Source organism: Sardina pilchardus, chromosome 4, assembly GCF_963854185.1.
Source record: "Sardina pilchardus chromosome 4, fSarPil1.1, whole genome shotgun sequence".
Classification (NCBI taxonomy): Eukaryota; Metazoa; Chordata; class Actinopteri; order Clupeiformes; family Clupeidae; genus Sardina; species Sardina pilchardus.
Window position 1 is genome coordinate 10,617,354 of NC_084997.1, and position 15,254 is coordinate 10,632,607.

Below are 15,254 nucleotides of genomic sequence, written 5' to 3' on the forward strand. Positions count from 1 at the left end.
AATGACATGTAGGCTATTTGAAATATAGGTCATATTTTCACAGAACATGAGTTTATAAATAGCCTAAGTAGATGAACTGGTTGAGTTTATTAATCCATTATATGATGACGCCAGTTTGAAATGATGTTAACACAAGGAACAATAACACAATATACAAATAGTTTATCTGATAGTGAAAAACTGCACTTGTTATAGATGCATTTCCACTCCAACACGGAGAGTATGCACAGAATTGTCAATGTACCTGAAACATTTTGTTTATCCTTCAACGGATGTAGATTAATCAGAATAATTAGTTTGCTCATAGCCAATAGCCAATAATAATTACTTGGCAAGCATTTAAATATTTGAAGTTTTATATTAGAGAATAGGCCAGGGAGCTTAGGGACAGCTTCACAAAGCTATTTTAGACTGGTCTATGTTAGGCCAATCTTAATCTTGCCATATAGCCTAATGCATGTCAGACTGTTTTTGTTTCTGTTGACACACTAGAATATTGTTGGCTATGCCCATAATGAGTGAAATATTGCCCATTGTGAGCAAAGAATGTGTGGCTTAAGCAGGACAGGTTTTGCCTTTTAGTGTATTCCAGCGGCATTTATGCACACATAGGCTATGATTTCACCACTATTATCTAACTATCATCTCTGTCACGGTTGGAAATCAAACATCAGCTCTAGGAATGGCATTAGAGGTCTTAAAATAGCACATCTGACAGTTCACTGGCGCCACTCCACATGGTGTCACTGTTTTACTATCCCCAAGACCAAGCAGTTTATGTATGTTTTGCAACAATACTGTGATGTAACGCCGCGCATGGGCTAAATGGAACTACAGTAGGTAGGGGTTGCATCCAGTTAACTGTTGCGATTTTGTCTTTAGTGGGTAACACAATGTGCCATTTCTTGACGATAGCAATGGCTTTACTTGCCACAGTGCTTAGTAGTGAGAGCTACACCATAAGAAATCCCGTCTCTTGGGCTGTTACGAACGATATCCTTGAAGAGGAGCTTGCAACCGCGTCCGACGAAGAGGTCGCACCAGCACTATTAGTGGACAATGTTGGGATTTGGAAACAGGCTTATCCACCGACCGTATATGGCGAGAGGGCAGAAAAACCTCAGCCAAAACCCGAAAAAGATGTCACTCACGTTTCGTCAGCAGCTCGTGTCTTCTCGTATAGAATGGAGGAGGTGACCCCTCCTGCTAAAGCACCTTCGCCTCCACCGCACGAGGAGACAGCGAAGACTGCAAGGTACATCGCTCACTACAGTGACTGGGGACACCTCGCCACGATCTCCACGCAAGAAAAGGTAGCCTACACAGCATTTGCTACTGAGTCAGAAATCAAGTGCCAATTTCCAATGCCATAATGCTTTTGCCTGATTCTAGGCCTGACAGAACAACCGCACGCATGCTGCATGCACTACTTGCAAATAAAGTTCTCTCTATCCAGACTAGCCTAGGAGACTATTTTGTATATTACATCTAACACTGTGATGTAGGCCTAGCCTACTGTGCATGTTACTGTATTTTCCGTGACTCTAAAAATATTTTTTTATTTAAATAAAACTGTTTGTATTTACAGATCAAAGGTCTGCCATTTGGGAACATTTTTTCAATTAGTGACGGCCCCTTGGATAACAGCACAGGGGTTCCGTACTTCTATGTCACACCAATGGACTACACAGTGTCAGATCTAAGAAATTTCCCCTTTGCTTCTCTCACATTCTCTGAGGCTGAAGGGGACTTCTGCAGGTGAGACAAGGAATTAAACAAGATCAGACATGTCAGACATGATAGTCTATGATTTAAGGCCTTTTGAATCTCTCAATATGTCGTTTCCTATCTGTAGATTTTAACATATAGTTTTCCTTGTGCGATAGGTTAGGTACTGACAGGATTGACTCAGAGTTTTTCAAGTTGGTGGTGATGCTGTGCAGACTGGTGATCTTATCTAGTGTGTGTTGTTTGTAGGGAGATGGTGTACGACCCTGAGGATCCCAGGTGTGCCCGCCTCACCTTGACTGGCAGGATGCTGGAGGTGGGGCCAGAGGAGCTTGACTTTGCCAGAGACGCCATGTTCTCCAGGTGTGTTATTGCAGTACAGGTGTTTGAGATTCATCCTGCATGTGTCCTCCTAACTATGCAGCAGGTCTTAGTGAAGCATTACCTGTGACAAACAAAAACAAGTAGTCAATTATAGATAAAGGAAATCAAGCAACATTTTTCATGCAATGCTTTGAGAACGTTTGCACGTCAAAACCAGATCATTTGAGAATTTCAGTACGCCAGATCATTGTGCCTGAAAGCAACACTACAGAGTTTTTCGTACCTTAAAATAATGTTTTCAAAATCATTTCAGCGGTTCATCAACTCCTAACAGGGTGAACGGCACTTCTGCTTTCACTTCGCGGCCCTCTATCGGCTATAACCGCACTATGTAACTTTACGAGGTGGGGTAGTGTATCTGTAGTTCGATGAAATGAGACATCAGAAACTACAAATTTGACTTGCTTCGAAGTCGCAATACATCATACTTTCATAGAATCATGCAACATTCTACCTTGTCTGTTATTTGCTGGATAAACAAATAGCATGTGTGCGACAGAGGAAGTGCTTTAGTGTTGCTTTAACGGGTCTCTCTCTTCTCTTCCTTCGTCTCGTCTTTGCAGGCATCCTGTGATGAAGAAGTGGCCAGTGGGACACAAGTGGTTCTTCATGAAGCTGGTGATAGAACAAGTATGGTTGCAGGATTGGATTGGCGGAGTGTCAATCATACCACTAGATGATTACTTTAAGGCTTCTCCATTCTGAGACTAACAATGGCGGGTGGGGGAGACTCAGATGGCCTCTTGTGCCTATGCCAGCAACATTATGGAGATTTTCAAGGAAAATGGTGACAAGTGGCAAATTACAGCCCCTCTTGTGTAAACCGGTTTGAAACACCATTCTGTATGAGGTGTTTTTTGCATAGCTGGACTAAATCGATGTTATGATTGTGAATGCCACTTATGTTGAACATACAGTACCTTACATATTGCAACATTTCACATAATACCAGTATTAGAGATTGTTTCACTGTATTAAAGAGTAATGCACAGATTCTGTCACATGCTTCGATCTTGGAGCATTGATTTTGGTCAGCTCAAAATCAAATTGAGTTATAAATTGATAGGCTTATTGATTGTCCACATTGGATGGCACAAAGACCGGTGATCATGGTGGATGTCATCATGCATACAGCCACAACATAGATGCTTTTTGCACTGCAGAAAGTCATTTCCAGTGAGAATTGTGGCTGTTGGCTGGGATTTTCTGTTTTGTTGAGTTCCATTAAATAAATACCATAGTGAATGTATTTGAATTTGCCTTGAACAGTTCTTGTTAAATTGTTGCACTGAACTGAGTTTTATGTTTGGAAAAATAAACATGATAAATTACTTCAAACTGTATTTTTTCAACAGAAGTCTTTAGTGTGTGACTAGAGTGACTGAAGATGCATATTAAACAAATGTTTAATACTTGAATTGGATTGTTTCCTTTGGAACAAATTAAATCACTCAACATAGTCATGTCTACACAACACAGAAGACATCTTTATTTATTTGGCTGACGCTTTTCATCCAAAACAACTTGCAGATGTTAATTAATTCCAGGGCCAGACTGCCTGGAGGGTCTCAAGGTTATGTGCCTTGCTCAAGGGCACAATGGTGGCAGCTGGGAATCAATCTCACCACTTTTCTAGGCTATAGCATGCAAACCTGGCTTCTGATTCACTACACTACCCATTGCTTCCATAAAGACATGATGTTATGATGTTGTTATGCAAAGTATGTGAACCAAAATAAGTCAGGACACCATATGGAAAAGAATGTAGACAGGGGTCTCCAACAGGTAGCTCGCTAGGTAAACTACGGGTAGCTCCCCACCTGTGAGTAAGGTTCAAGGAAAATGTTTGTGAATTAGATAACAAAGTCACTTGGTAAACCTGATAGAATTCCTATCAAATCAAACTCACAACCTACAAAAACAGAAGGTAAAGGAATTGAAGGAGCGTTAAAACGCATGCAAAACATCCAGCTGTTTTAAGTGGAGATCACGCAGAACATGTTACTACCAATAATAACCCATAAAACATTAACTCTTGGCCGTGATCCTTTTTGGAGGAGAAAAGGAGACCCCTGATGTAAGTTTACCAACAGCCCTATTAGCCATGGCCCATGGGTTTATAAATACCATGCCATGCACTGTATCAGAATAGTGCACTTGGACTAGAATATTGTCACAGTGACAATGAAGCGGACAGTTCATAATAATAATCATGATTTTGTATCTCAGACTGGAAAACATTATGTGGAATGCATTTTCAAATTGCACTGCATTGTTGATATTGCATTGTCAATGTTGAATCATGTTGAATTCAAATTCAATTAAACATTTTAACTAGGCTAATGTATTCGAGTTTAACCCTTTAACATCTCAATACACTCCTCAACCGAAGGCCCAGCCTACCAAAATAACTGACACAAGATGTCGCACTCTCACAATCAATGTCTTTCATGCTTCTAATAAAATTAAAGGGAGAGTAGTTTTTTCCCCAAAGGGCCTACCTAAAGCAATGACGTGACCCGACTATATGCATGGAGATCCACGTACGCACGCGTATAAGGCTAACTTTTCAAGGTGTTCATGTATCCTTTGTTTATGAAATAAGATGCAATTGCTGTTCACGCTGCTTAGGCCAACTATTGTTAGAAGAAAATAATTCAGGAGAGAAAAAAACTGTAGGCTATCTTATGTTTCAACTAGGCCTATTATACAGTAGCATACCATTACTGCATTCCCATACGTTTTAAATAAAGTGGAATAAATGAACTGTCCCTATCAGGAACACGAGCTGCACTGCGTAATTGAAGATTTCACCTACGATACACAGTAACCAATAGAGTGCTCCTCTGGGCGGCGATAGCGTGAAGGTTGATTGAGAGCTCACTAAACCTAAAACTGTTTTGGGTGGCAGCGGCAGCGGCAGCGGGCAGGCAGGCAGTGGTGTCAAGTACTGGACGTGTACGAAAGCCACGCAATTCATCTGTAAAGGGAACGCTTTTTGGTGGCAGAAATGTGGAAACGGAAGAAAATTCCAAGATGCGAATGTAAGATTTTTCGAATGCCGTTCTAATCTCTCAATACGCCGTTTCTCATCTGTCTGTAAACGTTATAGTTTCCCTTGTGCGACAGGTACTGACGTGAATAAGCCGCAGTTTCAAACCCAGTGGTATCAATGCTGTGTTTCATTAATTCTATGTAGCAGCATGAATGTTTATACCAACGAGCTAGATGTCGTTACAGCTTTCAAGTGTGGGTTCCAGCTTTGGAGGGGTTCTGTGCGTTTGCTAGATCTGCATAAGTCAAACAGACAGCTAACGTTATCCTGCAGCGAGTCCGTAATGTATGTCAATCACTGCGATGATTACATCCTGGCTTGCTAGCAAGCTAAGTTAAGTTAAGTTAATGTTAGTTGTAACACTAATTAAAAGCTACAATACTGAAAGGCAGACTGGCTTAACCTTGACATAATTACCTAGGCAGACGACTTCATTATAGCGTTAGCTAGCGGATACATTAGCTGGGAACCTCAATGTAGCTAGCTGTGTAGCCTTCAAACTAACGTCAATTACAAATGCTGCTACTGATTTACCTGACGTATAACGTTACCAATGAAATAACACATTGCCTTGTGTTAATACCCAGTTTACTCTACATATTTAGCCGGTTTCTTCTTTACCCGTTTTAACGTTACATCCCCGCTTTCTTTCTCGTGTCTTTCAGAACTTGATAACGGATGTGGACGATTTGACTGTCTGAAGGAGTAACGTTACGGAGTAAAATAATTCACTTGTCTGGACATCATGCCCTTATTATCACCACGGAATTGTGAAATGCTTCACACAGATCAGCCTCGTGACTGACCTGTACAGTCCTCAACTAGTAAACCGGAAAATAACACATTTTCCCTACACTGGGGAAAACTAACGAGTTGGACATAACAAAACCGGAGACCCCCAACACCTTACCTGCCCCGTTACCAGATGCTTGGCGAATGAACCAACCATCCTATCAAGATTTCCAGGCAAACGTGACCACGGCCAACAAGACCCGCGTAAAATCGGTGCAATGAGATGAGGCTCAGAAATGGAACGGTTGCCACTGCGATTATTTTCTTCACGTCTTTCCTTAGCCTATCTTGGTATACGGCGTGGCAGAATGGCAAAGGTAAGCCGCCCGTGACTGTTTTGATGTCTTGTAAGAAGATTTTATAGTTCTCAATAGCCCTACTTGCTGGCTACTTTGTCTGCATCAAAGAAATGTGTCCATCAAACTATTATGAAGCCTGGAATGCCATGTTCATAGTAAGCCGTTTTTTTATTCAACTTACGAGATCACTGTAGCTAGTCTTCAATGTTGCAAATCACTAGACATTGTAACATCTCTTGTTTGATTAACAAATGCATTGCATTCCAGGAACTGTGGTCAAATAGACAAGTAGTTGACTACACTGTAACATTCTTTTGTGAATGTTATCGGCCTGTAATCCATAGATGGAGGTTGCACATATTTTTGGAATATCAACATCTTCATAGATTCTTTGGAGAGCTTTGCTGGCATACTGTGGTTAGTGGCTGCCAAGTGCCAAACACTAGAAGGCTAAAAGAGGTATTTCAGCAGTGAAAAGCTAATACTTTTAGAAAGTGCAATTGTGCAATCCTCATTCAACTGCCAATCTTCAAAATAGCATGTGACTCTTTAAAAAAAAAAAAAAAAAATAGTATGTGACCAACCCAATGTAACAATGGTATCTGTGACGCACCTGAGGCACACCAGGGGAAACATCAGTCAGCAAGATGTTGTAAGTCCACTTGTAAGAAAGTGCTTGTAGTAAAAGCCCGCCCACCTGTAGACCTATTGTTTGGGTGGCTAAAGCCAAGGGAATGTGGCTGGTATTGGTTGAAGGAATAGGCGCATCAATGTTTCCTGAGTTAAATAGTACCACAGTAATGATTATCATCAATCCCTAGCTGTCTGAGCAACAGTTGCACTGTATCACAAACTTTCCTCATTACTCAAGCAGCGCTGCTGTAATCAAATGGGTATTTGCAGCCCTCATGCCTGCCCTTGACAACCAACTCCCTCCACGTTATCTCAGGTTGAAGTGTGTCTGTGTGTGTGTCTGTGTGTCTCTGTGTGTCTGTGTCTGTGTGTGTGTGTGTCTCTGTGTGTCTCTGTGTGTCTGTGTCTGTGTGTGTCTGTGTGTGTGTGTCTGTGTGTGTGTGTCTGTGTGTGTGTCTGTGTGTGTGTCTGTGTGTGTGTCTGTGTGTGTCTGTGTGTGTGTGTGTGGTCAGGTTGGGACCCCCCTCCCACACCCCTTCCAGGCCTGAGGATGTAGTCAGACAAAGCTGGGCATTCAGAGCTGTCGGTCCACTCGCCCCCTCTCTCAGGGTCCCTTAGGGAGACAGGCTGGCAGCCCAGTGGCCGTGGCTGAATGGAGCTATGGCCTTGGAGCTCAGGAAGCCGCCAGTAGCGCTAACAGCCATATCCAGCGAGAACCTCAGCGCACACATTAGACTCACACACAGAGTGTTATGTCAAGCCTGAGTGGCGTGCCTTTCACACGTCCTCTCTCATTTTCTGCCTGATTTTTGTGTCTGTTGTGGCCACCTACAGTAGCTTTGTTGGGCCCGTGTTGTTGGGACTCTCTGCGAGTCTGCCCTTTTCTTGTTCTCCCTTACTGCTCCCTCTGACTCACTGTGGGTTTTTAATGGATCGGTGGATCACTGAAAGTAGCTTGAAGCAAGTATCATCCAGATAGTGTTAAAGAGAAACTATGCAGGATTGGCAATTTCATCTTAAGTTTCGGTTTCGTTTGTCATTTTTGCTCGTTTTATGCTTGCATATTTCTCTGCAGAGCTTCCCCGACAGCTTTAGCGTGTATATTTATATTTATATAGGCTATATATAAATTGCAAGCGTGGTGGTTCTTGTTCTTTATGCGTCTCAGCCTTCCAGATGTAAACAGGGAACGATCGTCTCCTGAACAAGTTGCAAGGTTGCAATAGCGGATAGGGACACTGGGGGCGGGAGGAAATATTACTGTTTTCGATAAAACTGGTCAGTCAAGCAAAACAACAATTCTTAAGCGATTTTTATGACTATGAAAAAGTTGCATAGGGTCTCTTTAAACAAGCTAGGTACTGTTGGTTTTATGTGAGTATTTTACATTAAGAGTTCAGGTCTGTGTGTAACAGTTCTGATTTATTTGCTGATGGGTTTCTTGTGTGTTTTGCGTACAGTAATGTTTAAGCAGAGGTCTCTCTCTCTCTTTCTTTTTCTCTTTCTCTTTCTCTCTCTCTCTCTCTCTATTTCTCTCTCTCTGAGTTTAGTTGTTTGTGCCCGTCTGTGTGTGTGATGCTAAAGAGGCGGCAGAGGACAGTCGATGCTCTGTGCCACAGCCATTGAGTAATCCTGCGGCCTCTCCTGTTGTGGCACTGGACAATACGAGCACAGGGAGGGGGGGGGGGGGGGGGTCTTGGAGCTGGTCTGAAGTGGTGCCTAGGGAAACAAGGCTTTTAAATAGACCAGCGGCACAGTAATTCCCTTCACAATTATTTTAGTCCAAGTAGTGTCCACCTGACCCAGGGGTAGGGATGCTCAAAACTCCAAGGTTGTTTCAAAAGAAACCAGGAAATGTTTTTGTTTGTTTTCTCAAAATGTTGGCTTTGGCCCATGGGCTCTCATGAAGAGGCTAGCATGAAGGGATGTGGTATGCATTTAAGTTAATTTCAAGTGTGTGGGCTTGGCAGGAACTGAGAAATCTCATTACGATGAACCATGATGTCACTAACAGTAGTCGTTTCACCCTGCTCTCACATACTGTAGACTGGCAGATGTCTCAAACGCAAATCAGGAATGTACAGCATCAAGGGAGTGTGTTGGATTTACTATGTAAGACTATGAGATTAGACTGCTCTTTGTGGTGAGGTGCCTGGCAGACTGTCTCCTCACACTCTTTGGAAAGTATTGCTTGCATACCACTACAGTTGCCACTTGCCAGTGAGAGGGGGGAGACAGCTAATTTGTCCACGGCGCCCTAACAAGACAGCGTCTTGAGCAGAGTCCAGACAACAACAGTCTTGTCTTTGTGACACCGCAGCTCACTGCTGTTTCTGTCTGTTTATTCAGGCAGAGCTTGCAGGGTGAGTGGCGTCAAATCCAGGCCAAGCATTATTGAATACCTGCCGGTAGTGCTCCAAATGAGTAAATTTGAAACGTTTCTTGCATTGGCAGTGCATACCTCAACAACCCCCCCCCTCCCCTCCCCCAGACACACAAACACACACACACACATACATACACGCACACAATCGTGTACTCACATACGCAGACTCTCAGTCACACACTCTCTACACAATGGGCCAAAAATAGCTGGTGAGAGGCTTGAGCAGGCCATCCGCTCTGGGAGAGTGGGAGAGGGAGTGAGCGCGAGCGAGAGAGAGACAGAGAGAGAGAGAGGGGTGCTGTGCTTTGCTCTCTGAGTGCGCCCCAGGAGGAGGAGGAGGAGGTGGAGGAAGAGAGGAAATCAATAGCCCATTTATTTAAGTAGAGGAAGAGGGGGGAGGATGAACTTTGCGTGCATGGCTGGAGTGACCTAAGCCTGCTCTCTGCCAGCAGACCAGAGACGTAGGCAAACAATGCCAGGCAGGAAGACAACAAAAACCGAGAATGGGTATTTGGGAAGGGGAGGACAGGAGATGTAGAAGTGGAAGGGTCCGGTCCACCCTGTTCTCAGCACAACAGTCGAAAGTGGCACCTTCCCGCTGGCTTGCCGCTCGCGCTGGACAGAACCCAAGCGCCTTGGAACAGGCCTCCAATTCAGCCAGTGTTCTTCTTGCTCGGCCATTAAGCCTGCATTCCGGCATTCTTCCTCCATATTAGGCAGGAAAACTGGACCATTGTCGCACCAGCGTTTACTGGCTGCTGACACACTGCTCTGCCCTCCCCACCCCTCTGCCCTCGACCCTCCTGCCTGCCTGCGTACATGCACACTTTCCCCCATCAGATGCTGCCCTGCCCAGGACCTGTCACATGGTGTTGCCTCTACATGTCACGGCCTATGATTTGACACTTCTGTCTGACACACTCTCAGGCTCTGTTTTTTCTTCCCGTCTCTAGTTCTTAATCTTTTTTCCTTGCTCTCACTCCCTATTCGTACCCTCCCCTTTCTCTTAGTACCGTCACCATAACCAGCACCTCCCAGCTGCTTGCATTTGTCCTGCTGTGCTTTTTTTCTGTGCTGTTCTTTTTTTTATAATATTGTTCCATAAGGCCCTGGGCATTGCTGTGCTTTTTTGGATGCTCCATTGTCCTGCCCCCTCTCTGCATCTCTTGCTGTGTGTGCTGTGGTGCTGTTCCAAGTGGTCTCAGCCCCCTGGGCTTTGAAGTTCTGCGAACAGTGTGTCCGGGAACAGCAGCTTGGAGCTAAGTGTTTTGCTGGCTCCATTTTGGATTCATTTTTATTTTGTTCCCCTCCCTATTGCCTTTCTCCTCCTACCTTTTTGATCTTGCCTGATTTATTCTTTTGTTTTGGTGGCATTTTCACTGCTCTTCTCTGGCACAGAAGCAGGTGTATGGCCTGCGTGTTTGTGTCTGTGCCTCTATTTCAGTCATTCTGAAACTATGAAATCTGACTGGCTCAGGGCCAAAAATAAGTTTCACTTAACCATAACGAGGATGTGACTCATCAGTCTGCAGGCAGGGCCGGGTACCGAGAAACCGTCCAAAAACAGAAGCTTGGAGTTCACACCATGCAGCCTGACACAAACCGATCCAGCTGGGAGGAAGGGGGGGGCGAAAGACACACATACAGCACAAAAGCCTAGCCAGGATCTGGAGGCTCAGTGGTGGCAGGCCCCTTTTCCTTCTGTCAGCACTCTCCGCTGCAGCACGCCCCAGAGAAAGACTGCGAGATGGAGACGAAGAGGGGGTGACGGCAAGGGAGGGATGTGGGATCAAAATTAATGGGGACTCTGACTGCCCGGCGATTCCCTTGCCATCCTAAACAGCTACCTGGCCCGGCAGTGTGACAGTCGTGAGTTAGGAGAGAGGGTGAGCACAAGAGACCTGTCTGACACATCGTCTTGGGTAATGAGATGGGGTTAGCTGCCCCTGGAGATACTGGTGGGATTCTGGGAGGGTAGGAGACGGAGCACAAAAGTGAGGGGAGAATCCGAATAAGGTGGAGGACAGAGATGTCAGGTGCTACTGTGAAACCCGCATGATTTTCACACACTGGCACATGTGCACCGAAAGACTGAGACATTTAACAGTTTTGTACTGATATTAATCTCCTAGCTTCCCACCATAGCATGGTCTTTTGCCATGTCGATTCCTGTCCTTCGCTGCTGTCATTTCTTGCGTGAGAAGCGGCACTATCTTTGTCCTTGCCCTTCCGCAGACTCTGCTGCCAGACTGATAAGCCCATAAATTGTCCCTCTCTCCCCATCACTGCAATTCTCCTTCAGAACTCTCCTCCTCAAGGATGGCAAATCCTTGTGGATTAAACTCTGGTCGTCTTCCCTTGCCATCTCTACCTCTCTGTCTTGCTGGATGGATGGCTACACTGCAATATCATATGTGGCTTTATTGGTTATCAGATTATGCTCTTTACTTGATTAATGACTAATGGCTGACCAATCATTTGTCATTGTAGTTGTTGGTGAGGGCATTTTTGTTATGATCTTCCTCCCCTTGCTATCATTTGTTACTAGAACTCTGCGACCATTTGATCATAGCAAGCTCAGCGACATTGGATTATCAAAAATGCAGTGACATTTTTCAATCCTATTTATTCTTAAGCCCATATCATAGAGTGCAAGGAGTGTGTGGGTGAAATCCTCTTTACTGGGAAGCACTCTGCTCTGTGAGATGTAATGTGTCAGCATGTCAGAATTATCATTTCATTTTGGGTTGATCTGCTGATGTTCCAGAATGTAGATTCTGACTGTGAGCTTGTGCCATCCGTCAGTACCTGTGGAACAAGAGGGTTCCGTTTGTAAGAATGGATGGATCAGTGGTTTAAATTCATAGCCAGATGGATGGATGGATGAGTGGGTGGATGTTTTAAAAATAAATAGGATAAACTGGATAGTGGCACAACTGGAACATTAGGTTTGAATTCCCTCTCAATTCTAAGTTTAACACACAAATCACTTGCTACGTACTTATTGTATGAAGAAAAAAAGACTTTAACCTCCCAAGGCCACATCCTCTCTGTGATTCTTATCATTTCTCCCTGCCATGTCCTTATCAGAATCCAGCTCTGTGTTGGTGTACTTGAACGGTAGACTTGAGGGCACAACAAGGCGGAGTGGTGAACTGGAAGTCCTGCCTGCTTAGTTTGCTAGTACATTTCCTCAACATCTTACACGTGTGCAGTGGAGTGCAGAGCTTGTTCGTGTCATCTGTGTCCTGAGAAAGACCCTTTTCCTTCTCTTCAAAAAGAGTTATATAACACTGACTAGCCTCTTCAAGGCTGTGTTGGTGACATGGCACAATGCACAGATGGGGATGAATGAACAGTCACTCATTGTATACAGTATGTCTAGACCCTTAGCCATGCCTGCTCCTTACTTTTCTAAGTACAGTGGCTTTGGCTCCAGTACTGTTAACCCCATCAGATTGACTTCCTCGAACATCAGTTGCCAAGCCTTGAATAGACAAAAGCTTGAAGAACTGAATCAATTCTGCTGATGGTAGTTTTGGAAATCTGCCTGGAGCTCACTGTCTTCCCTAAACAGGACGCCTTGGCTGCCATCATAGAGGATTGGAGATAAACAAAACACTGATGGATAGCCTTGCTCTTGCCTTGTCCCAGATCTCACGCCTATTTATGCACAGGAACATTGTTGAGCTTAAAATCTTCCATCCGTCTTTTTCCATTCTTTGCGTGCTTTGAAGAGTGCTGCAGTTCTGGCACCACAGACAAGATAAACACACTCACCGTTCGTAATGACCCTCCTACACCAAGCGACTGTGACCAGATGACCCCTCTCTTTTAGAGGTACTGAGTCTGATTTGTCTCTGGGCTTGCTCTCTCGCACCTGAGCGTGTGTGTGTGCTTGCGGTCAATGATGAGGACACCCAACATAGTGTGTGACTTTGTCCTTGTGCCGTTTTGAATACACTGGCCCAGTGCTACCGCTGACTCTGCCACTCCAACAGCCAGGCAGAAAGGCTGGTGGTATCTCAAGGCGCCAGCCGCTCATCCTGGTGGTGCCACGTGGTCCTGCCTTACTGTAGGTCACGCTCTTGCAACGCAGCAAAGAAGATTTACTTCCTGTTGAAGACCTCTAGGTATTCTGGGGACTTTTCCCCCTTCCATGTTTCCTACATCACACTCTGTTTTATTTATACAACTCTGTCTACTTGTAAAACCAAACGAAACAGTTGTTAAGTTTTCTTTTTGTGAGGTGATGAGGGTCTTGTCTGGTCCTCTGATATATTTTCCTAGCTTTGTTTGGAGGGTGTTTTTACTGCCCCTTGACTGGCTGGGATTTGACTGTTTTTTTGAGCTGCTGACTTGGCCAAGGCCCCACTATCAGCTTCCTGAGCTTTGTAGTTCAGCCCTGAGAAAACAGGCAAAAAACCCTGTCCAGCTTATAGCTGTAGTTAAGGCTTCGACAGGAGAAGAAGGTTCTTCGTAGACTGGGTAAACCCTGCCCGATCTGCCGGCAATTGGAAAGGCTGGAAACCTGCACTTTAATCTCTCCTCTCCTCACTTTAGCAGGGACCAATCACAAACTGGCTTATCCACCTTGGCACACCAGGATTGTTGGTGTGATCAGTTGAAGGACTATTCAAGCATATAGAGTCATTGAACGATGCCCATTGATCACGCCTCTTGTGCAGTAGAAATACAAAGCAGACTCCCCAGAGTAATGTTCTATCTCAACGGATTGAGCTTGGTCTGCTGATAGCCAATCTAGGTTCTTTGGAATTTTAACTAGGACTTGGGCTACAGCTTTCTCCGTGAGCTTATTACTTTATGGAGAAACTGCTGTTTTCAAGAGTTTCAGTGGATTTTCAAGATTTTCAGGAAATGGGGCAACCAACAACAGTTGTTGAAAGAATCTAAAAGCAAATAAATGTCAGCTGTTTTCTCTTTATGTGATGACAAGTGGGAAATGACAGGTTGGCCTGTATCTTAACTGTTGTAAAATGAAGTCGTATTGACCTCAGGTACAAAAAAGAAATAAAGGGAAGAGCGTTCTTCCACAGTGAAAATCTGTTTTAAAACTTAGGGTCTTGGGGAGGGGGGGGAGGGGTTTCTATGTCTGGGTGTGGGCCTTGTTTTTGTGGTTACTATCAGGAGGTGTGGCCAAACAAAACAACTGTACCCTACTTCCTTTCAACACGTTTTGTGATGTCGTAAACACCCACAGAAAGTGTGAAGTGTTGTAATAAAGCGTCCCCCTGGTATTGACGTGAACAGGATGCTCTTATGAATATCAGTTCATATCTTATCTCACGGAAACTGTAAGGATTTTAACTTTTTGTGATATGAGCAATGCATGGCATGGGCCTAACAAATAGGGTTTTAATCAAAGTGTCAATAGAGTTTTAATCAAGAATATTAGAAACCAAAGCCCAAACACATACCAATCTGAAAGAAGCTGTGAGTTAGAATCTACATCTTAAACAACATGGAGGCACAGTTGTCTTGAACACATTTTGTCTCTAGATATCCCTTATCTGAGTAATGGTTAGCTTTGCAAATGGTGATTATCATTTTCTGCTCTTATGGCCAACACCCTCTTTGCGTTTTCATTTGTGTTTTTCCTCCTGTAAGATATAACCTGTAGTCTACATTAAAATGGCAAGATATTACAGATTGTTACTTTTGTTTACGTCAGCAGCACAGTGTGAGATTGGGTCATGACTGAACTATGCATTTGCTGCATGTCTAAGGGGGCTTGGTTGTGTGGACCTTGTCTGTTAACTACACATGTATCTGTCTGTCAGTGCTCAGAATGTTTATCAGACTACTGGCTTGATTCTGAAGTTAATTCCTATATAGCTGCTGCTGTTACTGCTGCTACTAGTACTAGAAGGCTTACCAATAAGACTAATGGAAATCCTTTGAAAGACAGACTTTCTAGGCATGCATCCTAGTATGCAAAGTAATCTTACTCCTTATT

The 15,254-nt window shown here is 44.0% G+C and overlaps 2 protein-coding genes across 2 annotated transcripts in view; both read left to right on the top strand.

The window, feature by feature from the left end:
• Positions 1 to 809: 809 nt before the first annotated feature.
• creg2 (cellular repressor of E1A-stimulated genes 2) lies at positions 810 to 3,444 on the top strand. Its single transcript, XM_062534108.1, has 4 exons — positions 810 to 1,313; positions 1,589 to 1,758; positions 1,978 to 2,091; positions 2,676 to 3,444. Exons 1-4 carry the CDS (start codon positions 894 to 896, stop codon positions 2,815 to 2,817), a joined length of 846 nt encoding a protein of 281 aa, XP_062390092.1. The 5' UTR covers positions 810 to 893; the 3' UTR covers positions 2,818 to 3,444.
• Positions 3,445 to 5,015: 1,571 nt separating this feature from the next.
• mgat4a (alpha-1,3-mannosyl-glycoprotein 4-beta-N-acetylglucosaminyltransferase A) overlaps positions 5,016 to 15,254 on the top strand; it is a 36,631-nt gene continuing 26,392 nt past the window's right edge. Inside the window, exons 1-2 of the mRNA XM_062534109.1 lie at positions 5,016 to 5,156; positions 5,833 to 6,276. Of these exons, the coding sequence (XP_062390093.1) occupies positions 6,183 to 6,276 (94 nt within the window). The 5' untranslated portion in view covers positions 5,016 to 5,156; positions 5,833 to 6,182. The remainder of the gene's footprint in view (positions 5,157 to 5,832; positions 6,277 to 15,254) is intronic.

Excerpts from the sequence above, each read along its gene's own strand:
- creg2 (XM_062534108.1), top strand. The coding sequence starts at position 894 with ATGTGCCATTTCTTGACGATAGCAATGGCTTTACTTGCCACAGTGCTT. Across the intron at positions 1,314-1,588 it reads CGATCTCCACGCAAGAAAAG|ATCAAAGGTCTGCCATTTGG; the intron begins GTAGCCTACACA and ends TTGTATTTACAG. Across the intron at positions 2,092-2,675 it reads AGAGACGCCATGTTCTCCAG|GCATCCTGTGATGAAGAAGT; the intron begins GTGTGTTATTGC and ends TCGTCTTTGCAG.